Source organism: Seriola aureovittata, chromosome 22 (genome assembly GCF_021018895.1).
Source record: "Seriola aureovittata isolate HTS-2021-v1 ecotype China chromosome 22, ASM2101889v1, whole genome shotgun sequence".
NCBI lineage: Eukaryota > Metazoa > Chordata > Actinopteri > Carangiformes > Carangidae > Seriola > Seriola aureovittata.
The window spans coordinates 5,297,803-5,322,601 of NC_079385.1; the positions used below are offsets into that span (position 1 = coordinate 5,297,803).

Genomic DNA, 24,799 nt, shown 5'->3' on the forward strand with positions numbered 1-24,799 from the left:
AACGCAATAGCACATCCATTGTGTGATATTTTCCAACTGTTTGGGAGCCAGTCCTGTGCTACTGCAGCATATCAGAGTGTAGGCTAACATTAGCAGCAATGCACTGATGTATTTGGGGTAGTTTACATTTCAGCAACCTCCGCCAAACAAAATTATCCAAAATAGTTTTGTGTTCACACTGCAAAACCTTATCCTAAAGGCCTAAAGTAAACCAAACTATTTTAAAGTACAAACAATAAAGTATAAAAAGAATGAAAGTATAGGCTACACATAAGCTAATTAGTCAAATGGTTCAAATGAAATGACAGAACTACATTGGTCATTTTACATTTTTACTTGTCATACTTGTCATAATACTGGGACTATATGGCTCTACACTGCAACATGTCTGCTACACTTCAGCTGCAAGTGTTGCAGTAGTCCTGCTACAGGGGACATTAGCTTTAGCCTTAGTCTTTTTGCATGATGCCATATCAAGTGCCGTGACATCAAGCCTATATTTTAGACGCTTTCACAAGAGTCTTATTTTAAAACAAATCAGCATCAACTGGCTTTAAAAAGATCAGCTGGAGATGGTGTTTTCATCCAACTCATCAAGCTAATGTTAGCTTAAATAGCTAGCTAGCCACAGCTCATTTAATCAAGGACCCATTGTTTCAAAAATTACAAAAATTTGGAATGATGAATCTGTCACCATAATCACTGTAAACTGTGAATGTGTTGTGCGAGAACGCAAGACTTGATATGTGGAGCAACAGTAACTAAGTGCAGCAGGGATTAGCGAACAGTCAAATTATAAAAGTGTTGCTGGTGTAACAGCTAAGTGCTCCCTCTCAGGTGTCACTGCACCAGCCACGCCCTGCAGTCTGGCATCCGCAGCCTCTTCTCCCGCTGCAGGGGCGGAGCTGAACCGGCCACACCCCTCGGCGGTGCCCGCCCCAGTGCTCACAGAGACCAAGTGACGCCAGGTCCCGCGGGGAACCAGCTGGGAGGCCACGGCGCTGTGAGGCAGAGAGAAACAGAGGACAACAGGAGAGGAGAAGGATCACCCTCTTCTCCCTTCCTCTCCTTACTGTACTTCCTCTTTGGATGCCACCCAGCCAGTTCCCCGCCCTGCTCCCGGGAGAGCAGAGGACTTTACCTCCACCCCACCGATTCAAGCCACACAGCGCCATACTGTACACCCACCACCCGCCCACCGGAACAACAACAGCACGGCCACTGACTCTCACTGAGGATGTTCGTGTGGCCAGCTGTGATCGTTTGCTATTTAATGATAAACGGGCTTCGACTGCTCCAAGCTTGAGCTGTAATTAGTGGTTCAGGAGGGGCCGGTGGTATCATATTATTCACTGTCAGTCAACATCAACTTCCCTCTTGAATCTGGTCTTTCCTGCACAACGTTATTTAGCTTTTTTCCAACTTAGGTTTGACTGTTGGCAACTGGATTGTTTTATTTTCTATTATTACTGTTCATTTTAAAGGTGCTATGTGTAACTTCAAACAAACATATCATTGTCAGATTGATAATGCTACTTCGGTATTGTGACTGTAAATAAATAAGACCATAGCCAAGAAGAGTTTCTCTAGATTTAGACCGCATTTCCCAGAAGCCCATTGTTTCTTCTGGCTTCCTCCATCACCACATTCTCTGGAGTAGGCACCCTTCTCCGTACAGCAATCAAGATTTCCCTTCAAATCTGACCGAGTACCTGAGGAAAATGCAGAATAGAGGCCAACAGTCTTCTGAGCAATGACCTCACTTGTTTACACAAATTGTACTAATTTTGCAAACTGATGAGACAATGATTTATCCATGTTAAAATGCTACACATAGCACCTTTAAGATCTTTTCTATATCCTTACGAGCTTGTTTTGTCTGTTTGTTTGTGCTTTAAGAAGTGCTTTAAAAGTACCATACAACTGTTGAGATGTGAAAACATGAGTAAGCGCTTTATCTATTTTGCACAGAGAGGGTTAGATATGTTCTCAGACACAGATTAGCCGCCATCCACTTGTGTTTTTCTGACAGAGAGTAGAGATTGTAAACCTTTATAAAAAAAAAAACGTGGATGTCAGAGCATTGTACAAGTTGTTTATTGTCTGAAAGATTCTGATTTGTTTATTATTTTCTTACTTTATAAGACTTTTATAACAATCGCCCTTTAAGGGGCGCACGTACAGGTTACTATGAAGCATGCAGCAGGTTTAGGATAGGATAGGAAAAGTTAGAGATCTGTATTTACTAGTAAACTGCCTCCAGTTGAGAGTGTTTGTGATTAGAGATAGTTTGTCATTTGACTTCCCAAACTAAGGAGCCACAAGCAGCGCAATGCAGTTTCAAGGTAGCTAAAATATACAAGACATGTTAGACACCGTCTCAGAGATATTTAACCGCCTCCCACATGGGTCCTCAGAGTATTTGGCCCACGAAGCTGTTGCCTGCCGTTGCTCATTCCCCCTCTAATGAAGCCATGATCTCACCTTCTTGCATTGTCAGGCTGCACCCAGTTCAGACGTGCTCAGGGAAAACTGCAGCTGCACTGTGTGCCGGCAAACACCGGTGTCCCGGTTTAGGGGTTTCTGTCATGGTCCAGGCGTCGTGGCAACATAGTCAGTGACCCAGGACTCAAGGAGTTAGCTGTGTCGTTGTAGTGAATATTGAATATTGAGGACATGGTTTCAGAGTGAACCACCAAGGACTGGGTATTGATACTGAAAAGTGTCACCTGATCACCTGGTTGGTTCACACCATTGGCCAACTTGTAGAAAATCTGAATCAGAAAACATCAGTGGACTTGAAATCTGGGTGAGGCAACAGTTTTTTGTCTAATTTGGAGCTCTTCAAGTTTTTCTTAAAAGCAAGTTAATGTCTCATTTAAAGTGATAAACTAGATTTAATCTGACTTTTTATTTAAGATTTTTTTGTTGTTGTTCTTAATGGAACTCAGACTTTACTTGAACGTGACTTGACAGTAGCTTAAATTGTGGTAATGGCCTTTCAGACATAATTCAGAATGCAGAAGTGTACAATGCTGGGTGCTCTGTCACACATATCAGATTGTCACGTCTTTATTACATGCAATTCTACTGATCCCTTTATTGTGAATTGTAGCCAAAGACTAGTGCGAGGTACAAAGATAATTAGATTCATTCTGCAGTACTGAACTAGCTTGAACAGAACCAGTCAGATCTGAAGTTGTTCAAGACAGTGAAGTAAAACTAAGGGCTGAGCTACAAATTAATCTGGAGAGAAGAAGACTTGAGACTTTCTCTTCCTAATCTTTTTTTACTATCTCCACAGAGTGCTGCTGAAAAGTATCTGCAAATTATTGATAGTAGTTTATTTAATAATAGTTTAATCCGTGTTTGCTTAGTGAGTGTGAAACCACAAGTCAAGTCAAATCAAGGTAAAAAAATAACAGCAAATCAACACTCACCCAAGCTTTCTGGAATTCACTTTTGGCTGGCTGCATTGTTTTGTGTATGAAGGCCAACCTATTTGGCACTGAACAACTAACTGACTAAAACAAACCATAAAAGACATTTGTGAATAAACCTCCTCACTCTGCTCTGCACGGACAATTCCAGTGTGTTTGGATTTTTTGCTTTTTCCCCATGTTTCCTCAGTTTTATATCACTGCTCTCTAGCTTTTATCACTTATAACGATGGCTATATTATACCTTTTTCTTATTGTTTATAAATCCCACGGAAAGACCAAAATCATGTCCAACCTACCTACCCTGTCTGCGGCCTTCAGTCCATTGGTTCCTACTTGTCACTTGCTGCTGTAGTTTTTAGCAAATGTCACTCTAACAGGAGTAAGTAGTGCATTTTTTTGGGACTGTTTTCCACGGTGCATTAGTCGTGATGGTGTGTTTGAAAAAATAACCCTGATGATGTCATCAGGGTTGTCTCTGCAGCAGTTCAAACTACAAGTGTGGGGTTTGAAATGTTGGCATTTAGGAGGCAAGGAGGGTTAATGAAAGTTGCTTTGAGTTGCATTATGGGATATGTATGAGCCAGCATTTTTTGGGCTTGACCTATACTAGATGTGTCATCTTCTGTTGCTGTGGTGTTAATCACACTGGAATTGTCCTTGACTCATTCATATGTTTGATCTAATAATTGTACGTTCAGACTGAAAGTGGTGAGAATGTCAAAGTGACTGGGAGTCACGAGCAGCAGCACGCCAGTTGGCGGTGCGTCCTGAGCAGCGTGGGTGTAAGAAAAAAAAAGTTGAAGGCATCTATGTCAGAGCGCCCCACAAACTTCAACAGCGTCCTTGTCAGAACAGCCAGAGCAAATTTTTACGCTCGCCGCTTTAGGTCTGAATGTGCAGTTACACACACACAGCACATCTGCTGCATTGTTATTCAGAATAATTCATTCACTTCAGCTAGTTGTATATGCGGTGAGCACTGTCATGGAGCAGACACTTGACGTTATGGAGACTGACGACAGATTTTCAGAGCATTTTGGATGAAGACACTGCAGTTACTTTATGCATGTGGTCCCAGCGGTTACTCCAGTCACAGTAGAGGTATAGTAGAGTAAGGTGTCTGAGTTAAGGCCAGCTAACCTGATTTATTGTGTTTTTTAAATGTGCACGTCTCAAAGCAGTCGTAGAGAAAGCTAACTTTTTAGTGTTTCTTACTGAATTCCAACACCCACGTGTCTCCTCCTTCTACATGTCGACACAGTTCAGCTTCAGAAACCTGTATTTATTCTTGACGTTTTTTACTGCGGGGTCTTGTGTTACATTTTTCTCTACTAACCACACTTTAAAGTCAATCCTCGTAATTACCCACGTGTCACTAAGGGAACCTTTTAACCATGTAAGGGCTTTATTCCAATGATCACCTTAATCTGATTATTCACTGTAATCATCTACACGTACCCATTTACTGCTATGCATTTTTTTAACATGTTTTTTCAGTGCTTTTTTCTTGGAAGTGGAATAAGGAAACATCAGCAGCTATAGTTAAAAAAATATATATATGTAAGTGCAAGACACCGAATCCCTGCCAGATCCTATACGATTTCAATCACTTTACTATTAATCACTTAACTATCATCATTATTATTATTGAATGAGCTACATTGTAAAAATGGTGTACCGGGTTTTTATCTGGCACAGATGTTAATGGATGGTCAGCCGAGACCGTGAGTGTATTTTCATTAAATATGATGTCGTTGGGTTTTACGGATGTGCTGTGAGGCAGGCAGAGGGTTCAGGTTCACGCTCCTCTGTGGTTTTATGTCTGCTGTTTTTGTTCGCTAAAGAGAGAGAGAGTGAGAAAAAAAGAAAAGTCTTCTGAATGAATCTTTCCATGTTAAAGATGCTACTGTAAATAGATTGTGAATATGAATGATCATTTTCAAGATAATATATACGAATGTTTTGCTTTTCAGGCATGTGTGAGTAAATGAGAGAGTGAGTGAGTGCGGAGGGAAGTTGATTGTATTCTCTATGGAATGTTTAATGTATAAAAAAAAAAAGAAAAAAGAAAAGAAAAAAAAAAAAGCTTTCCCTTTACTCCCCACTGCAGTTTGCTTTTATACTGTCCAGCACTGTGTGACTGCCACCTGCAGAGCTGCGCAGCACAGTCTAACGCCATCAGTGTTCCATCGCCACTTCAGTGTCACTCCAACTGAAAGTGAAAGCATCGTTTACTGAACTCAGGCTTACGTTTTTGCCATTCTAAAGGAAGAAATCCAAAGCTGTGACCGACTCAGAAACACACTGTTGTGGGCGCTGAGGCGACAACGGGCCACTGTCGTCCGCTCATTACCCCGTGAGCTCACACTCCTCTCTGAAACTTTTTTTTTTTTTTATTTTTTTTTTAACGAAGGCGCTGCTGAAGTGCATCGTCACAAAAGATGAAAACACAAGCATGTCGAAAAAAGTGCTTCAAGAGTTCAACTTTACCATGAGTGTTTGCATAATCTTATATGCCCTTGTATGATGTTAGTATCTCTGTATTATGTAAAGACAAACACAGGTCGAGATGCCTGAGTCCACGAAAAGCTGAGGTCACTCAGTGCAGATGAGTGTCAGTTCTACGAACAGTTTTCAGAGACAGAAAGAATCTCATTGGTACAAACTGGCAAATATTTGCCACAAGATACTGTGTTCCAATGAAAACTGCTGCAACGTGAATAATGTGAAAACAATTTACTGATTGGTATTTCAAGGCTTTGTTGTACCAAAGAGCACAAATTGTGAGAAAACGAAGCGATTTTTATGTGTTTGAGCTGATGTTTTGTCACAGTTGTGTAGGAGTTATCTTTAGTAATGACTCTGGTTCCTACAGCAAAATAGCCTAATAGCTAAGCACTGCTCCTAGGGCTTTCATAAACATGGCAAAAAATCTAATCATAAATACAGATATTTTTTCATGTTTTTCATGCATTTATGACCTTTAAAGTCAGTATGTTAGCTTAGCTCGTGAGCTATAGCTTAGCTAGGCTAACTGAAATAGCTTTGAGAATAAAATCTAATCTAAATTAATTTCTCTCAATTATTAATTATTGAGAGAAATTTATTATTTATTATTATTAATTATTTAAGGGATCCAAAGTGATTATCAATGTGTGTACAAAAGAATGTGTAGCATTAGCAGCACGTTAGCAGTGGCTCTGTAAGAGGCGTTCAGGCGCAGGATTGAGGTGTAGGTCACCTGTGTTTTGGGAGCACTCAGGAAAATGGATTTGGGCAGTAAAAACCTGCTTTGGGTCACGTTTACGGATGAATCGTGTGAGTAAAACGCGAGGCCGTTACGTGGCCTGTCTAGACAGCTGGATTGTGGCTGAGATGTTGGTAGACACACAAAGTTCAGCCCTGTTGCCAACTCTGCTTCCAAGGAAGTAAAGTATAATTGGCTGTGTATTTATCAGAGGATCCTTTTTTTTTAACATTGAATGATTGGAATTGTGCTTTGACAACACATTGAAAATGTCAAGCCAATAAACACATGGTCCATCATCATCAGACTTCTTTGAACTAGACGGACGCAAGTGTCTCTCTATGAAGCTTTAGGAGTCATAATATCAGCATTTTCTTCCATGGACTGAAGAATCTGCTGGATTGTTGTCAGCTTCAGTAAATCTATCCCGCCAGCAGCTGTGTGTCAGTCTAATGTAAAACTGTTCTTTGCTTCTGCCCTCAATGTTGACAACAGCTCCACCTCTGAAAACTGTTTGTAGCACTCAGACTCCACATGCTGCTCCTTGGGACCTGGTGTCTGCCTGTGCGTGTCCTCGTCCAGAGCCTGCTGAGTTAGCCGGCTGTATTTACTCTCTGCATGTGACCACAACAAATTCCCATCTTGTGCACCGTCGTCACGTTGACGACACCCTCATGTGTCAGAGCGGGCGCTGCCTGCCGCACTTGTGCTGTGATGATGATGATGACGATGATGATGATGACTTTCTGTTAATGGGGCTTGTATATCCGATGCCTTCGACAATCATGTGCACATATCAGAGTTACCATGACGACACAGGCCAGAGCGACTGATTGTGTTTTGTTTGTCTTTTCTCCTGGAATAAATCCTGAATGATCGTAACATTACTCCTTACCCTTCTCTTTTTTGCATGTGTGTGTGTGCGTGTGTGTGTGTGCATCTCTGACAAAATAAAACAAGGATGGCTTATTAGTATTATTTATTCTGAGAATAAGGACTACATTCCTACAAATATAAACACATTTCTCTGTGTGCGAATATGATATACAGCAGACACTGGAGACTTTGACCGACATATAGCCTATATATGCATATGCTGTACAGCAGATGTTTAGCATACACAAGACAGATGTTGCAAATGCTGGAGGCACATGTTGGGATATATTATTAGGGCTAAAGCATTCAAAACACATTGTCTACAGATGTTTCTTCCAGACATTAAAGTATGTTGAGCCTGAATGGTTTCTCCTTTGGTTTACACCCCAATTAAATAATATATAAAGTGCATTTGTAACTAAAGGTTCAGGGAGAGTTTAGCTAAAAAGCACTGAAGACACTGTGTCTGTGACAGTTTCAAGTTTCTTTGATGCTTCGCTGCTCAACAACAAGTTGAATATTCATTTTACTTTGGGATTGATTAGCTATTGGCTAAAATCAAATTAATGAATTGTTAATGGTACTTTTAGATTAAGAACCAACATAAATGAATCATCATAACAAACTTGCAGACTTTGCTTAACAGCCAGTGTGTGTGTCTGGGAGGATGTGACACCGTGAGAAGACGTTTTTAATTTGTTTGTTTGTTTGTTTGTTTTATAATCTGTCATTTTTCTGACCTTAGATAGCATTGGAATATTTTTTTCTTGTAGTATGTAGCATGTTAACCTAAAAAATACAACCGGGTAGTTACATAAAGTGCAGGTTATGTTCACCTGTTGGAGAAGCTAACGTTTATGATGTATGTGAAACAGATGGTAATATAATATATCCTCAGGGATCAAAGTGAAAACATAAACCACTCTTGTGTAAGTGTTAGATGCCAGTTACTGATGTGTACCTAAACTTGACTACCTTCAAAATATGTGAATATATTGTAGAAATTAAAAAACATATTTTCCAGTATCTTTTAAATCTTTACCCATAATGGTAGGGTTACTTGGATGTATAAAGAAAGCTGGATATGGCGCCACCACTCTGCCATGCTGTTAAAATGTTCCAGTGGTCACTCACGGTATTGCAATAAAAAAATCCCCAAACCTTCCCCACAGATCACCATTATAAAAAACACAAATGAAAAACTGTAAACATGAAACCTAGAACCGCAACCCAGGTTGGTTCTTACTCTTTCTGTTAAGAACTTCTATTCCATTAACGTTTTAAACTTGTAAAATTTTCCCTGCGTCTAGAAAAGTGAATTTTATCTTTGTGACATCACCACAATGAAAAGTCTATGCAGAGTTGGAACAAGTGGGCGGGGCCAGCAGGGGAAACATTAATGAGCATGTGCAGTGGGATGCACAATGTGAGTCCGGTATCCAGTTCTTATAATACATGGGGCGACTAGAATTCCCATCAGCCTCTGCTGTTCTTGGTTATTATAGCTAATTAGCAAATGTAGCATGCTAATATGCTAAACTAATGGTGAACCTATGGCCTAAATACAACCTTACAGTACCACCAACATGGCTGTAGACTCTTAGTCTGTACATTTACACGATACAGTTGCTACTCCTCTGTCTCAATGCACACTGGGGCCTGGTGGGATTCTCATCAGTGCTGACTGGCTTTTGTCCAACTTCATAATAGACTGGGGTGTATGTTTGTGCATGTTTGCCCCATTGACTTAATATCCATTTGTGCCATATCTGAATTTCGCTCTGCCCTGGCCATGAACACAACTGAAGAGCGAAGAACAATCAGTGGGAGATGATATATCAACAGTAGACAGAAGAGCTGCAGGCTGCCTCATGCTCATACATATCCTTTGAACACTACAGCTAATAAGCTAACATCTATTGCTCGTGTTCAAACGCAGTCTTCAACTTTGAAATTATCGTCAACTGAAGCGACTGCTTGAGATAATGTTGAGTTCTCCCCGCTGAGCAGCGTTAGCCTGGAGGTGTGGATTTGCTCGTCCCAGATAAGTTGTGTTAATACTGGCGCTTTATTAGCAAAGTTTAGCCTGTTCGAGCTTCCTGTGGTTCAAATCATCACACTTCCTCTGCTTCGCCCTCTGTCTCAGTAGGAGATTTTCCTCCCGACCGTCTTTCTACCTCGGTTCAGTGCAGGGGAACACACACACACACACACACACACACAAACGCACACACACACACACACACACACACACACACACACGCACACAAACACACACACACACACACACACACACACACACACACACACACACAAACACACACACCAAAGCACTGAAATGAAAATTGTGAAATCAAAGTACTTCACCTCCCTTTGACACTCCATGCCTAATAACATCCACACATTCAGCATCTCACACACACACACACACACACACACACACACACACACACACACACACACACACACACAGCAAAGCAACAGAATTGAATTTCTGTTGAATCAAAATTACCCTTCAAATTCACACACATACACATACAGATATAAACATTGCTTGTTGACGTCAGCTGTCAAGCTGTAAGTGTGTTTGTGCTGGTAGTCACTGATCTCTCTGCCTCTTAAACTGATTTCTCCTCATCTTTAATTCAGGCCTTCACCCCACCCCGTCCTCTCCTCTCTCTCCCCTGCAGAAACGTAACATTTTGTTCTTTACTAAGCACTAAGCAGCATGTATATATTCAATAACCCTAATTACAGACAGATCATCTGAAACTGGGAGATAACACACAGGCTCGTAGGGAATGGATGTGGGATCATGGTACGCTGTGGAATTTGAAGTGAGCAAATGGCATCTGTGTCATTTGGACAGACAGTTCTGAAGGCAAACACCAGGGGGTGATGTGATGCTTCCCTGTGTTGCCCCTGAAACCTAAACCAAACTAGAAACGTGAAGAAAATAATCTTACAGCACAGTCATCACACCATCAATGATCTCAAGAAACATTTTATTTTAGAAGGGAAGTGGCTTTGATACAAGACTACTTTCTTTTGACTGCAGTTACAGAACTCTCAAGAGGAGATATGGTAGGTGACGGTGATATGTCCATGGTGCATTGTTAGCTAGCTGGTTTACTAGCAACCCAAGTGATGCTGTGTTCAGTTAAGAAACTGTCTGTGACTTCAGCCTATTTACAACAAGGGAACTGACAAAAAAAATGTAAGCATTCGGCCACTAAGTGTTAGAATAAGTCATCGTCTTTAGTCATAGTCATTTAACCACCGGCTCTCAACTCAGATCATTCAGTTTACCATGCTGTACTCACATCAAGGTCGACTTCAAGTTTCACTGTTCTTCGTAGTATTTGTTTATAGTAATTCTGAGTTTCCTTGTGTCCCAGGTTCAGTACCTCTGCTAATAGTGTCCCCTTCCACAGTCTTCACCATCTGCCCTCCACACAAGTCCACTCCCGGAGTTAATTCAACTCCAGGAATCCAGCCACATCGACCTGCCAGCTCCATCTTCTACCCCAACCTCCACAATCCCCCTGCCTGTTCCACTCCACTCAACCAAGCCTGCCCTACATCGCCCCACAAGCATCAAAAACCTTGGTGATGACAAACCTTCACTCTGATTTTCCTGATTGCAATAAAACCTTTCTTCTAACCAGTACTATCTTGAGTCTGTGTTCTGCATTTGGGCTCAAACCTTTCAATGAGCCACCAAGGCGCTCCAATGTAAAAACTGTTGTAATGTAAAAACTGAAATTACAGAAACACCTGACAGGGATCAAGTCCCCTTAAAACCACAGGCTGTCAGAAGTGGGATTCGAACCCACGCCTCCAGAGGAGACTGCGACCTGAACGCAGCGCCTTAGACCGCTCGGCCATCCTGACTGCGTAAGGTGCAGTTCAGGCTTAAACAAAAACGAGAAAAGACGTCGCCTCAAGTAAATGCATCGGGCCTAAACGTGTCTCTAAATTTAGATCTACAGTGACTAAAAGTAGGGGATTCAATGTAGACATGTTGTCAAGTAAAAGGAAGCAAATAGGTGCTAGTGGCTAATTTGAAAGGTGCTGAATAAAGGTGGGTGATTTTCCCAAAACTGGACAGCACACAGTCTTACTACCTCCAAAGAACCAGGTCCCACCGAGATTTGAACTCGGATCGCTGGATTCAGAGTCCAGAGTGCTAACCATTACACCATGGAACCGCAGAGCAGCTCCCCCTGTTGGCTGCTGGAGCGCGTAGTGCAACAGGGTCTTGGTGCAGACCATCAAAACATAGAACCACTGCACACACTTTGTGTCAGGTAAATATACAACAGCAACATACAATATGAATGTTACTCTTAATATAGGCTATATTACACAGCATACGACAGGGATAGGGCAGCCTTGCGATACCGACTATATTTTGTGAAAATTGCAACCAGTATCTGATTAGCATATTAGGGCTGACGGTACTTGGGACATTAATGAAATTATATGTAATTCAATATAGTATAAACATGGGCTTTTCTTACCTGTAGCTTGGCAGGTCTTTCGTTTGGATTTGACATCATGTGACTGATTGACCAGGTGAGCAGACAGAAACTGGGCATAGCTAGCTAATGCTGCACTGGCAGACAAGAGGGGATGTAGGAAATTTCATGTTAGCGTGCAAGAATGAACTTCCTACAAACAGTTGATTGAAGGCCGACATGGTTTGACTTACCACATCGCTACCTGTGGTTGAAACAGAACACAAACATTCCCACAAGTTTATGTCAATTTTTCTTTCCCGATAAATCCTGACTGGGATCAAGTCCCCTTAAAATCACAGGCTGTCAGAAGTGGGATTCGAACCCACACCTCCAGAGGAGACTGCAACCTGAACGCAGCGCCTTAGACCGCTCGGCCATCCTGACTGCGCACGTGGCTTTTTAAGCTTAATCCAAACCGATAAAAGACATCACCTCAAGAAGGCGCAAATAATTTGCATCAATCTCAATGCATCGGGCCTAAACGTGTCTCTAAATTTAGATCTACAGTGAATAAAAGTAGGGGATTCAATGTAGACATGTTGTCAAGTAAAAGGAAGCAAATAGGTGCTAGTGGCTAATTTGAAAGGTGCTGAATCAAGGTGGGTGATTTTCCCAAAACTGGACAGCACACAGTCTTACTACCTCCAAAGAACCAGGTCATTAATAAAATTATATGTAGTTCAATATAGTATAAACATGTTGTCAAGTAAAAGGAAGCAAATAGGTGTTAGTGGCTAATTTGAAAGGTGCTGAATAAAGGTGGGTGTTTTTCCCAAAACTGGAGTGCACACAGTCTTACCATCTCCAAAAAACCAGGTCCCACCGAGATTTGAACTCGGATCGCTGGATTCAGAGTCCAGAGTGCTAACCATTACACCATGGAACCACTGCACATTGCTACCTGTCGGCTGCTGTAAGTCGTAGTGCAATAGAATTTAAAGCCTCCTGTAAAGCATGAAGCGAGAAGTAAGTAAAATTAAGTTCTAAATGTTTTAAAATGACCGTGGAAGTCAATGAGAGGTAGTATACAAATAAATACCATAGACTGTAAATAAAAATGATGTCATCTGTAGGTTTCTGAGGAGTGTTTTTGAAGCTCAGAGCGAGCTGCTCAGAGCGAGCCATCTTGGCAGTCTCTGACTTAGCCCAACTCTCAGTTCGTCCAAAAATGAGCAAAGAGGTGGCACGCATGTGGAGCTTAGACTTCGATGCATGCCAGTTTGTGGCAACCATAGGCACACCCACCTGTCAGTAAAAGCGGCAACGCCCTCAATTATGCAGAGCTTTAAGTCTTAATAAAATATAAGGTGAGTTATATAAAAATTCACCCCTGTACAGTTGCTATGAAGGAGGAAAATTAGCTGTAGAGACCAAAATAGTTTTTTGTACAAGGCTGTAAACATGTTTATTTCTGCTGTAAAGTTGGGCATTTTAACATGGGAGTCTATGGGGATTGACTCACTTTTGAAGCAAGACTCAAGGGCCATTCGAGAAACTGCAATTTTTTGGCACTTGTATTGTGTTGGCTTCAGTTTTCAACCCCAGAGTTTTCCACTTGATGAATATATTTAAAGCTTAAAGGATCTAAGCCAGGGTCACTGAGGCGACTGTAGTGAAAACACACAGACTGTCACATGGTTGTTTACATACAGCTGCTGTGATGACACAAAAACTCCACATATATTGGCTTTAATCTTAATCTGTTGAATCTTTGGCCACTCTACTGAGCAAAGTTTTCCACAGGACAGTGTGGGTTGTCAGTAAACACCTGTCACAACACTTGAACTACAGACACTTGGCTTAGATATGAATGTAAGGCTGTTGCAGTGTTACAAAAGTATAATGTGCTTCCTCTAACTTGCATTCTTACTAAGCATAAACCTCTGCTAGACCTTTTGCAAAGACAGGACAGATGTGAGAACAGGTGGCATGTTTATAATCCTCTGTTTTTTCTCATTGATCATGAAATGCAGGTCATAATTATTCCTCAGCTCATCATCATCAGTGTTTCATTATGTTCCCACAAGACAAAAACTGCTGTTGAGCTTCTCTCTCTGCATCCAGCCCGCTCCCTCTCATTCTGTCATGATTTGTTTTCCCCGCACTGACCGGGGTCTGGTGATGTGACGGACACTTGCCTCCCTCCAGAGCTTTTGGTTTTTCAGACTGAATTAGAAGAATATTTCAGAGACGTCCTGCTGTTCAGAACACTGCTGCCCACACAAACACATTCCAGTCACTTGATGGACCAGACACACACACACACACACTCACACTCTCTCTCTCTCTCTCTCTCTCACCAAATAGTGCACATATACACGTACAGTGTCTCCTTTGACCTTAACCTCTCTTTACACTCTCTGCATGATGCTGTAGAGCTTAACTGAACCACTTATGTGTGTAAATATATATATGTGTGTGTGTGTGTGTGTGTGTGTGTGTGTGTGTGTGCAATATGTGCCTATTTGTTTTTATGTACTCCAGTGACCCAGATGTTAGTTCTTCTTCAAAACACTGTCAACTTCACACTGTTGTTCGTCCAACTTAGATTTTATAAGCAGAAAAACATTCATACAAAAATATTCACACACAAGCCAATGTTCCAGACTTGAATTAATAATAAATGAACCGTCTCAAACATCCAGGAATTCTCATTCACAGACACAGGCTGCCACTCTCTGCTCAAAATTTCATTAGAAGTGAAAGGTGATTAATCACAGTGTGTTTAAAATATATCAGCACTCCATTAGGCCGTGATCACATTCATTTATCGGTCTCTGTTTAAAAGCACTGACTTCTCCTACATTGGGTTGGGAAAACGAGACAGTTGTGAATGGCAAATCACAATAACGTGTCACTCTTTACACTCTGACAAGCGCCTGCTGGTGCCGTTACTACTGCTCACTCACAGTTGTGCTTAATATTGGAGCGAAATCCCGTCAAATGTGATCACAGCCTGAGAAGGAGCCCTGAGGCAGCTGAGCTCAAGAGCTGCTCCACCTGCAAGAGGAATTATCAACAACATAAATGTTTGATTCTCTGTCAGGAAACTTTTCTGTCCTTTTGTCAGGTGACCAGGAATCATCCTGACCCTCACTGTTGTGTTATTGCAATCAGGGATATAAAAAAGGGTTAGAGTACTTTGCTTACATTAAATCTATGCAGATTATTACAATAAAAGTGTGTTTACTCATTTGTGACAGTTGCTATTTGTTTGTCCCTATCTTAGAGACCGCCCAGCAGTCTCTCACTCTCCACAGCCAATATTCAGTCCAGGTGTGTGGCAGGTTGGGGCAGGTAGGACAAGTTAAAGTTGCATTCGCTGGCGCATTGCTGTGCTTGCGTAACGCCCAGGTGGAGGTTCCTCCTGCGTGATGGCGTTCAGGTGATGCCCTTCTCTCCGCTCGGCAGCCTTCAGCCTCTCCCGCATCTCCTGGAGCGCCTGCTCGGCCCTGCGCGTGGCCTTGCGGGCGTTCCTCAGGGAGCGCTTCACCTTGCGAACGCGCTCCTTCAGCTGCCGGTTCCTCCTCTCCGCTGAGGCCATGCGCTCCTGCAGCTTGCGGCCGCGCTCCTCCTCCTCAAACAGCGCCGCCTGCACCGAGGAGCACAGCAGCTGCAGGGGAAACGAGAGGGAAAGTGTGCAGTAAGTTAACATACAGGAGGGTTTGTTTTTTTTAAACAAGCTATCCAAACTGTTGTAAAGCACCAGTTGCCATCTCGTCAGCTGGTCGTGTAGTGTGGGAGCACTGGTAATGTGGTTTTCCCAGCAGCCTCTCTGAGAAAATGAGGAAAAACATTTTGATCCTCACAGTGCTGTTGTTTCTTGCTATCACACTTGGTCGGAAGGAGGATACATAGCCGCCCTACTCCCAGTTCAAACACACATGAGGAGTGTGTATGCTGTTGTACACATGTGTCACCCATCTCCCTGACAATGCAAGGGTCACGCACTTTGATGTTTCAGGGGCCCAAATATTCCAACTCATTATTGGACCGGCGCTGACCCTGAGCCAGCAGAGTTAACAGGGGTGAGTGCTCTCACGGTGGGGAATGCGTGTGTGTTCATGTTCATGCATTCGTTTCACCAGAGGAACGAACAAGCCTGGAAAATCTATAAACTCACACCATGCACTGTACACAGTATTACCATGCTCCATTTATTTCCATCATTTCAGTGACTGAGGCTAATCTGGTATCCTCTTCTTGCTAAATACATTAAAACATACTGTACAGAATGTCACTGATACAGGAAACCTACAGTTTTATCAGTACCACTTTACAATCAGCCTACCCTTATAAAGGATTTATAAACAGGTTTTTAATTCAGTTGTTGTGATGCTTTATAAATCATAAATAAACAATTATAAACAAGTATAACACAGTTTTCATATATTGACACAAGCTCACTATTTGGCAAGATCAATTTAATGCTTACTACTCATTAATCTTACTAATGAGCTACTACGATTTATAACTGGTAAAACCCATCATCATTTATTAATGAGTTACGAGTATTTGTAACTGGTAAAATGGAGCCTTATTGTAACTCATTAATAAAGGATGATGTGTTTTACACTTTACAATAAGGCTCCCTTTAACCAGTTACAAATACTAGCAACTCATTAGTAGAATTGTCTTCATGCTGAATATATTCATCAAACATAAATATAAATGCATCACAGATTAAAGATCTAAAACTTTTTCTATTAACACAAAAGGCATCTTTCTCTCAAATGTGTCTGTCAGTGTTAATGAGCATCTCTCTTTGAAATGATCCATCCACCGCACAGGTGTGGCATATCAAGATGCTGATTACACAGCATGATTACTGCACAGGTGTGCTCTGGGCTGATCATGATAAAAGGCCTTGAAGTATCTGGTATTGCACTCAGATCCAGATCCTCCCAAACCTGCTCAGAGGGTGACATGTCTCAGGACGTTTTAAGCTTCCAGGAATTGTGTACATCATGCTACAACATGACATATATAAATATATATATTTGTGTGTGTGTGTGTGTGTGTATTTTGTGTTTATAAAAAATGGTCTTAGATCATTTATTTCAACTGTTGAAAAATGGGAGTAAAGTTGTAAATTTATATTTCTGCTAAGTATATATTATTTTCTATAGGTCAGTTCACCCAGTTGGAGCTAGAGGCAGAGGAGGGACATGCAGGTCCCCAGACATGTGCCTTAGACCACAGGGTGAAGGATCTAGAGACTAGTGAGTCTTTTTCCCTTTTTCCACTTTTTCTTCTCATTCAAATTGAAGTCAAATTCAGGTTATATAACATTGAGTTTTTTTTTTTTTCCAGTTTGAACCCTTTGTCATAGGAAGACTCTCAGTAGGACGTCCCCAACACACACACACAGACGCACAGACGCACACCACCTGTCAAAACATCTGAGTGTTACCTGCCTGCTGTTTAGCATCATCTGTATAAACAGTATTTAGAGGAAGACACACATGCATTTACACAGTGTCCTCAATTTCAAGTTTTAAAGGCAGTAACAGGAAGACAATGTTGCCTTTGTCCAAAACTCTATCAAGGCTGCAGGAAGACAGAATTAAGGAGGAGTTATTGTTGTTATATTCATCCACTGAATTGCATTTAAAGATGCACCGAACAATATGTTTACATTAACAATAAATTATCACCAGCGTTTCAGCATCATTGTTGCGGTTTCATGGGCAGAAACTTTACCGTTGTGGTCGAGTCTCAGCGTTCTCATCGTGTTTTCCAGAATCAGCAGAAAGTTTCTGATAAACCAGCTGAACGCTCCCTGCTCAGCCCCATCGGACACACCGTTCAAATTAGAAGCTAGCTAGTGAACAAAGTGGCGCATTTAGCGGCTAAAGAGCCAAACATTTCCCTCAGAAGTTGATGGAGACCAAAATGGAGCTAAAGAGGAGAGTGAATATTGTCAGTAAGTCACAACTTTAAATAGCTGCTAATGTTGTGCCATGTCTGCTCAATGTGTAAATTAGCAACTGTTTGCTAACATGTTAGCCGTATCATATATGTGAAAATATGTAGGTTGTGCACTTCTGGCGCTGCCCCAATAGGCAGACGTCAGCACCACCTGCATTTTATTTCTTTAGAAAACAATTTGACAAAGAAAGAAAGAAGACGGAGAAAAGAGGAGAAAGAGAAATAAAGAAAAAAACAGACTGTAAACAGAAGAGAGAGTGAAGGGTTGATGGGATTGGGAGTGTGTGTGTGTGTGTACGTGTACATGTGTGTGTGTGTGTCCACCCTGACCTGACTGCTCATTTATTTATCCAGGCTTTTGATTTCTCTTTCAAACTTTATATAGACCCTCAGCATGAGTCCAAATACCCTGACCCACACACACACACACACACACACACACACACACACAGAGTTAGTGTCTTTAGGGCTTCGCTATTGACGTCAAAGAGACAAGCCAGGGTTTCTCCTCTTCTCCCTGAGCTTTTATTTTGCTTTGTGTGTGTGTGTGTGTGTGTGTGTGTGTGTGTGTGTGAACAAAAGAAAAGAAAAGAGAAAGTGAGAGATGAAGAGATAAAAAGAGCAAAAGACAAGCAGAGAAAGAAAGAACAAAGATGACGCACACACACACACACACACACACACACACGACACTGTATTCATCTCGAGCTTTAACGACTGAGTGAAACAGACTGAGCGTCCACATAAAATGTTAATGAGAGTCAGAAAACCTGTTAAAGGTGTTTACATGATAGTTACAACTGGAGTATTCCCTCACTGTGAGTATAATCAAGTCATTAGAGAGCATGTAAACATGGAAATGTGCTGATCAAGAGGTATTTGGGGAATGTGTTTCTATCTTACTCTGACCTCTCAAATGAAAGAGTCCAAGAGGAAGACGTGTGATATCTTTCAGTTTTAGGCAAATCTGTATTAAACGGATGAGGGGGGGACCTTACAGGAGCCTCTACCTCTGGCTCAGGGTGAAAGCGGCTCAGCAGGCTGCTGATAGGAGGAGGCTTTGAACAAAAGCTAATTGAGGGTTTTGGCAGAAAAGTGGAGGAAGTCTCTTGTCTGTCTTTCTGGAGGGGCGTCTGGTTCCCACGAGGCTAAAACCAGAAGCAAACCACCTCTCAGCTCCAAAATTGAAGGAATGCTTAGTGTTTTTAACTCCAGCTGAAGGATGTCTTGATATAACAAAGAAGAAACAAGAATTCAAGATGGTGAAGTTAAAAACAGGATCCTGATCTTCTTATTTCATTTACAGCCCAAACAAAACAGAAGGAAAGAAAAGGAAGAAGTGTAAGGAGAGACATGAGGGGGAAGAAGAGGGTCCCTCCATCTCTTCTCCTCCATAAATTCCCAGAGAGAAACACCTGTTTGACATCCCGCCTTCCCTGAAGGTCGCGGCCTCTACATGTGGGATCTTGTCCTCTAAATGAGCAGCGCATTTAACCCCTGTCTGAATGACCTCTGACCTCATAGCTCAGAGGCCTGGGGGTCAAACATGAAGAGAAAGGGAGGGGAAGCCCCCATACTGACACACATCCTGCACCTTTACTGCTTTAACAGTTTTGACTGTGGACAATGAAATAGACCATAAATCCATTTTAGGAACAATTAGCCAGCGTCTATGAATGCTACAGGCAGAGTTCAGATCGGGCAGGGACAAGGTGCATCAGGATTAGTACAACTGAGTCTGAGACATCACAGGCTGTTGATGTTGATGATGAAATGTTGGTGGAGCAATGTTGTGTCTCAAATTAGACAAACAGAGAAAGGTATTGATTTTGTAATCACTGGATTGATGTAAATAGATGAAAGTGTGATGGAAAGTGGATGTGATGTTTTGAATGACTTTAATAAAGCTACTGGATACAAATGTGAGTGGGTCTTTTGCAGAAAAAAATCATTCTAAGGAATGAGGAGACGAGTAAAGTCAAACTTCATTTGAAACAAGTCCAAGTCTTTTGCAAGTGTGTAAATTTTTCAGGTCTTTAAACTCTGATCATTTTAGTTTTAAAGACCCCCTCCGATGAAAATCAAGTGTTTAACCTTGTTAACATCCATATGGGGTTTTTTATATAATACAAGACATATGATGAGTGAAATAATCATCAACTCCATGACTGAGTGTTTCCACCTTGAACTGCAGTGAACCAATGACAGTCTCATAAAAAATGTTCATATGTCACAAACCTAAGGAACCAGTCCTGTGAACTTGTGGGGATGGGGGGCGGGGCTAAATAAACATGAAACCTTGTCAGCACAGAGAGAGAGAGAGTTAGCATTAGCGCAACCACTAACACTGTGTCACTCACTGCCAGTTACAAGCTAACAAAAAACATTAACAATTAAAAGATGCTAACTATGCTAACCGTTCTGATCCGTCTGCTAGTCTCTGGTTCTGGTCTCAACAGACTCCTCATCTGAGTCTGTGTCTGACTGAGGCTCAAACATGAGGCTGAGTCTCTCTGATGTTTCCTCCTCTCACCATCTTGAATATATTTTTTTTGTTTAGTTTACACTCTTACAAATCAAGTCTTTCCAGAGATAATGCTCAAGTAAGTCAAGTCTCAGCTCCACATTCGCTAAAGTTCAAGTCTTAACCCTCCATTTCTAATATAATTAAATTGAGCATGAGTTTGAAGTTACTGTTATGACACATGACTACATCCATTTTTGATCTACTGGAGTGACACCATCATCACATTACTATGAAATTTCAAATTAGCATAATTAGCTTGTTAAGCATGTAACAGACTCTTATGTTCAGCTGATCAACGTCAACAGAACTGACCACAAATTTACACGATCTGATATTACAGCAATGAAATGTCCACATTAAAACGCCTTTGGAAATTGATTTGAAATTTGCCAGCACATCATATTCTACTCAACTCTGCTCAACATGAAGGCGAGGCCCTGTGTCGATCTCTCTCCCGCCGCCTTGTTGCGTCTTGTTTAAGGTGCAACCTGCTCGTATCAGTCAGAGGTGTGATAACAAACACTTCTATCTCCGTTGACAGGGTTCAATTTATCACTGCTCCCAGGTCAGCAGGTTTGTTGCTTCATGCTGACATGGATCGAAGCTGAAGACGGACGCACTTTCAAAATGCTGCCTGTCAAATATGTAGATCTCTGCTATTTGACCTTTGACCCCTGGACGGCCAGCATCCTGTCTGCCTGAGGAGCCAGACCGTCGGACCTCGACCGATCAGTAATTGCTTTGATCTTCTAAACGCTGGGACGTGATCACATGGGACCGAAAACACGGTCTCATGTCGGCTCTTCAGTGTATGTGTGTGTGTGTTCTTCTATTTGTTGTTATCCTCTTGTAAATCAGAGCAGTGATATAATGTGTGTGTGTATGTGTGCGTGTGTGCGCGTGTATGTAGCTCTGCACTGTGCCAGAGGGTAGTTACACTGTGATTCTACTGATCCTCACCACATTCCTGTCAGCAGAGTCACAACTCAGCCCAGGATTAGGTGTCCACACACACACACACACACACACACACTAAGACCTCGCTCTGCTGTCTCACTTTTCTTCCAACACACACTGAACTCACATTCACATTTCAGCTACACTCCCCCCACTCCCACCTCCAGCTCCCTGCACCCTGCTGTTCATGGACCGTTAATCTGTTATCTCCATGGTAACCAGATGGCGTTGGGCTTGTTTACATCCTATGCAAACACCACACAAAAAAAAAAAAAACTGACCAGACTTTAAGAAGGAGACGTTATTCTTTCCAGAAAGTAATGAGGTTGTACAAGAAGATGGGAATCAGGCCAACCTGTCAGAGTCAGTTTTGTTTTCAGGTAGCAGAAAGTGTTACCACGGCAACCAGCTATCCAATTTATGCTCCATGGTAGTCTTTAGGGTTACAATTCTTGGTTTAGTTATAGACATTCAAAAGAAGAACAATTCCAGGTGTGTGTGGTGGAAACAGTGTGAGGCCCTACCCTGCTGTCCTCCTGGGTGTCCCACTCGGGGCTGAAGGTGTGGAACGGCTGGCTCCCTTGGGTGCAGTTGGAGAACTGGAAGAGGCTGGAGAATGTGCGCCTGTTCTCAGTTGTGTCGGGGAAGATGGCGTCCTGGAAGTTGACGCCATGGGGGAGGATGTTGTAGTTCTCGTCCATCCTGCAGGTGACATGAAGAGGAAGAGAAGGTAAAATCTTCTCTTGCAAAATAAGAGGCAGCTGCAGATGTTGTGCAGAAAAAGTAAGCAAAATGCACTCAATGGAAACACTCATGCAGCCTCAAGTAACACCTCAGAATCATATTGTAGGAATAGAATAGTATATTTACATAGTTTTCTCCAAGACAAAGAGTGAAGAGACTGGAGTGTCATAATGGGCAAATAGTTAGATAGGGTACAGCTTAATTTATATGTCAACAATAACTCTTACTTCTACACTGTTATGAGTACAGTCTGAGTTAGTAATTAGAGCCTAAATGTGTTGGAGCTGTTGTTGAGTCCAGGCCCTGACTCTCACCTGAGGAAGAAGAAGTAGGAGTAGTTCTCCATCACAGTGTGGGACTGGCAGGACAGGTAACCCAGCCCGGTCAGGTTGAGCCTGGATCCAGAGGGAACCTCCAGCATGCTGCCCCAAGCCTGGTCGCACAGCAGCTCAACCTCTGCCGAGTACAGCAGCCCTTCCTCCGCGCCCTCGTACCCGTACCCGAACCCGAAGGGCAGCGAGTTGTACAGGCTGCCCGCCCCGCCGCCCAGGGGCTCTCGGTGGATCGCCAAGACCCGGGCGTACACGATGATCTCCGCCAGCTCCGCCCGACAGCCCTCGCTCAGCGGCCGCCACTCGGAGGGGAGCTGGCACCCGTGCGTAAAAGCGTCCGGGTGCGCAAAAACGCAGAGGGCGGTGAGGAGGAGAGTCGTGGAAAACATCCCGAGAAGCTCAAGAAAAGTTCCTGACGGCACTTCAACCTGTCGTGATGCTTCACTGGAGAAAAGTTTGGTGGAAGTTTTGGTCAAAGTTGATTGATTTATTCAGATGATCAGTCCCATCAGTGCATCCAAGTTGCTTAAAATTGGATCTCACAAACTGCATTTATGAAGAACCTAACACTTGTGGTGGTTACCTGACCACTTAAGGATGCTCCACTTGACCAAAATACCAATATGCCAAATAACAATTCACACTACATTCGACCACAGTTTTTGTCCATGAACTAATCTTGCAGAGACCTTTTCACTGTTTCAGACTCTTTAAGAAAATACAATGAAAAGATCAGATGTAGAAAGTTCAACAACTCCAACCTGTTGCTGTGCTCCCAATGTTTCTCTCTCATCTGTCTGTTGAGAAAGCGAAGAGCCTCTCCAGAGCGCACCGGTGCTGCGTTCAGGGACTGATGTGACGATCTGACATTTGAGGCTTCCAAGTGGGCTGTACGGATAAGATTAACTAACTTTATTCTGAACTTGTTGAACTCGACCATTTTCTTCACATTGTAAGATAAATAACAAATACTTAAAGTCTAATTTAACAAATGTTAAACAAATATTATTGATAAGCTTTTATGGCAAACCATAATCTTAAAATGATCACTAACTGATACAAAGCGTGTTTCCTCCCTCGTGTTGATAAAGTTGACTTGAATAAAACGTCATGACAGAATTGAAACTCTGGCTCTTGATGTTATTCTTGTAAGATTTTTTTTAATGGAGATCAGTTTTCCTATGAGGCCTGGAAAGTATCTCCGAGGATTAAAAGGAAAAATAATTAATAAACCCGACAGTAAAATAGGATAGTAGTATCTAATCATTCTGAAGAAGTCTTTGAATAAATTCCAGACTACCTTGAGTTGGTTGGATTTTTGGGCTCCCATGTGGGTTTTCACGGGCCCTTTCTAAGGTGAAGCTGCTCCAGGGGGCACCGTGTGAGTTCTTGGGGTCCCTGAGATGGATTTAAGGTTTCAGGGACTCATGATCCAGGGGGGCTTTAGGACCGTGAGGGGTGATTAGAAGGTGTCAGAAAGGATCTTAGCTGTATTCTGGTGGGGGAACCATGGGACCTGTGGGGTACCTGTGGGTGTCATGTGAATAACGGGCTATAAATATATTTCACAGTTGCTTTCACTGACTGGCAGCAGTAGTCCACAGAAGAACAGAAAAGTGTTAAGGATCATATCCAGTCCCTCCACTACAGTAATCTTGTGTTCTGATTCCCTCTGACTAAAACTAGTCCACTCTGTATGGATCTATCGGCTGCCCATGTTTTAAAGTACGGACTATAAATGCTCGGACAACACCGCCATCTAGTGGAAATGAACATAAACAGCAATTTATATATTTTTTCTTTTCATGTAACAAATGATCGGGCTCAAATAATTGCTGTAACATTTATATTTCCCTAAAAAGATTGCTATTACAATTGGTAAATGCGAAAATCAGAAACTGGTAATGTCCTCCTCTAGTGCTTGTTTTTGAACAATGTTGATAAAAATATTGACATATATTCCATCAAGATTAATAATATATCACTGTGTGTAATTTCCCATAGTCACCCGAGCATGACTGTGTGGGCGGATTTAGGGAAACTCCAGTCTTCCCTTTCCCTTCTCAAAGTGCAAGGTGACTCCTGAAGGGAATTCCCGCTGACAGCTGACAGCTGGCTCCGCCCTCAGCTGACAGGCTGTGACTGATGTGTAAACCATGAGGATGGACCTGTTCCGTATCAGTGGCTATGTTCACTCGCAGCTGCGCGTTGTACACCAA

The 24,799-nt window shown here is 42.2% G+C and overlaps 2 protein-coding genes and 4 non-coding genes across 6 annotated transcripts in view; 1 reads left to right on the top strand and 5 right to left on the bottom strand.

Annotated features, from left to right (window-relative positions):
* The window catches only part of camk1da (calcium/calmodulin-dependent protein kinase 1Da), a 64,952-nt gene extending 57,375 nt beyond the window's left edge, over positions 1 to 7,577 (top strand). The window contains exon 12 of the mRNA XM_056367584.1: positions 838 to 7,577. Coding sequence (XP_056223559.1) covers positions 838 to 962 — 125 coding nt within the window. The 3' untranslated portion in view covers positions 963 to 7,577. The remainder of the gene's footprint in view (positions 1 to 837) is intronic.
* Positions 7,578 to 11,377: 3,800 nt separating this feature from the next.
* trnal-cag (transfer RNA leucine (anticodon CAG)) lies at positions 11,378 to 11,460 on the bottom strand. Its single transcript has one exon. It is a non-coding gene; the product is annotated as a tRNA-Leu (tRNA).
* Positions 11,461 to 11,705: 245 nt separating this feature from the next.
* Positions 11,706 to 11,777, bottom strand: trnaq-cug (transfer RNA glutamine (anticodon CUG)). Its single transcript has one exon. It is a non-coding gene; the product is annotated as a tRNA-Gln (tRNA).
* Positions 11,778 to 12,390: 613 nt separating this feature from the next.
* On the bottom strand, positions 12,391 to 12,473 carry trnal-cag (transfer RNA leucine (anticodon CAG)). The gene has a single exon. It is a non-coding gene; the product is annotated as a tRNA-Leu (tRNA).
* Positions 12,474 to 12,903: 430 nt separating this feature from the next.
* trnaq-cug (transfer RNA glutamine (anticodon CUG)) lies at positions 12,904 to 12,975 on the bottom strand. Its single transcript has one exon. It is a non-coding gene; the product is annotated as a tRNA-Gln (tRNA).
* A 1,645-nt stretch (positions 12,976 to 14,620) lies between these two features.
* Positions 14,621 to 23,386, bottom strand: ccdc3a (coiled-coil domain containing 3a). The gene is made up of 3 exons (XM_056367014.1): positions 22,563 to 23,386; positions 22,029 to 22,206; positions 14,621 to 15,702 (listed from the first exon to the last, which is right to left on the bottom strand). Exons 1-3 carry the CDS (start codon positions 22,967 to 22,969, stop codon positions 15,397 to 15,399), a joined length of 891 nt encoding a protein of 296 aa, XP_056222989.1. The 5' UTR covers positions 22,970 to 23,386; the 3' UTR covers positions 14,621 to 15,396.
* Positions 23,387 to 24,799: the final 1,413 nt, after the last annotated feature.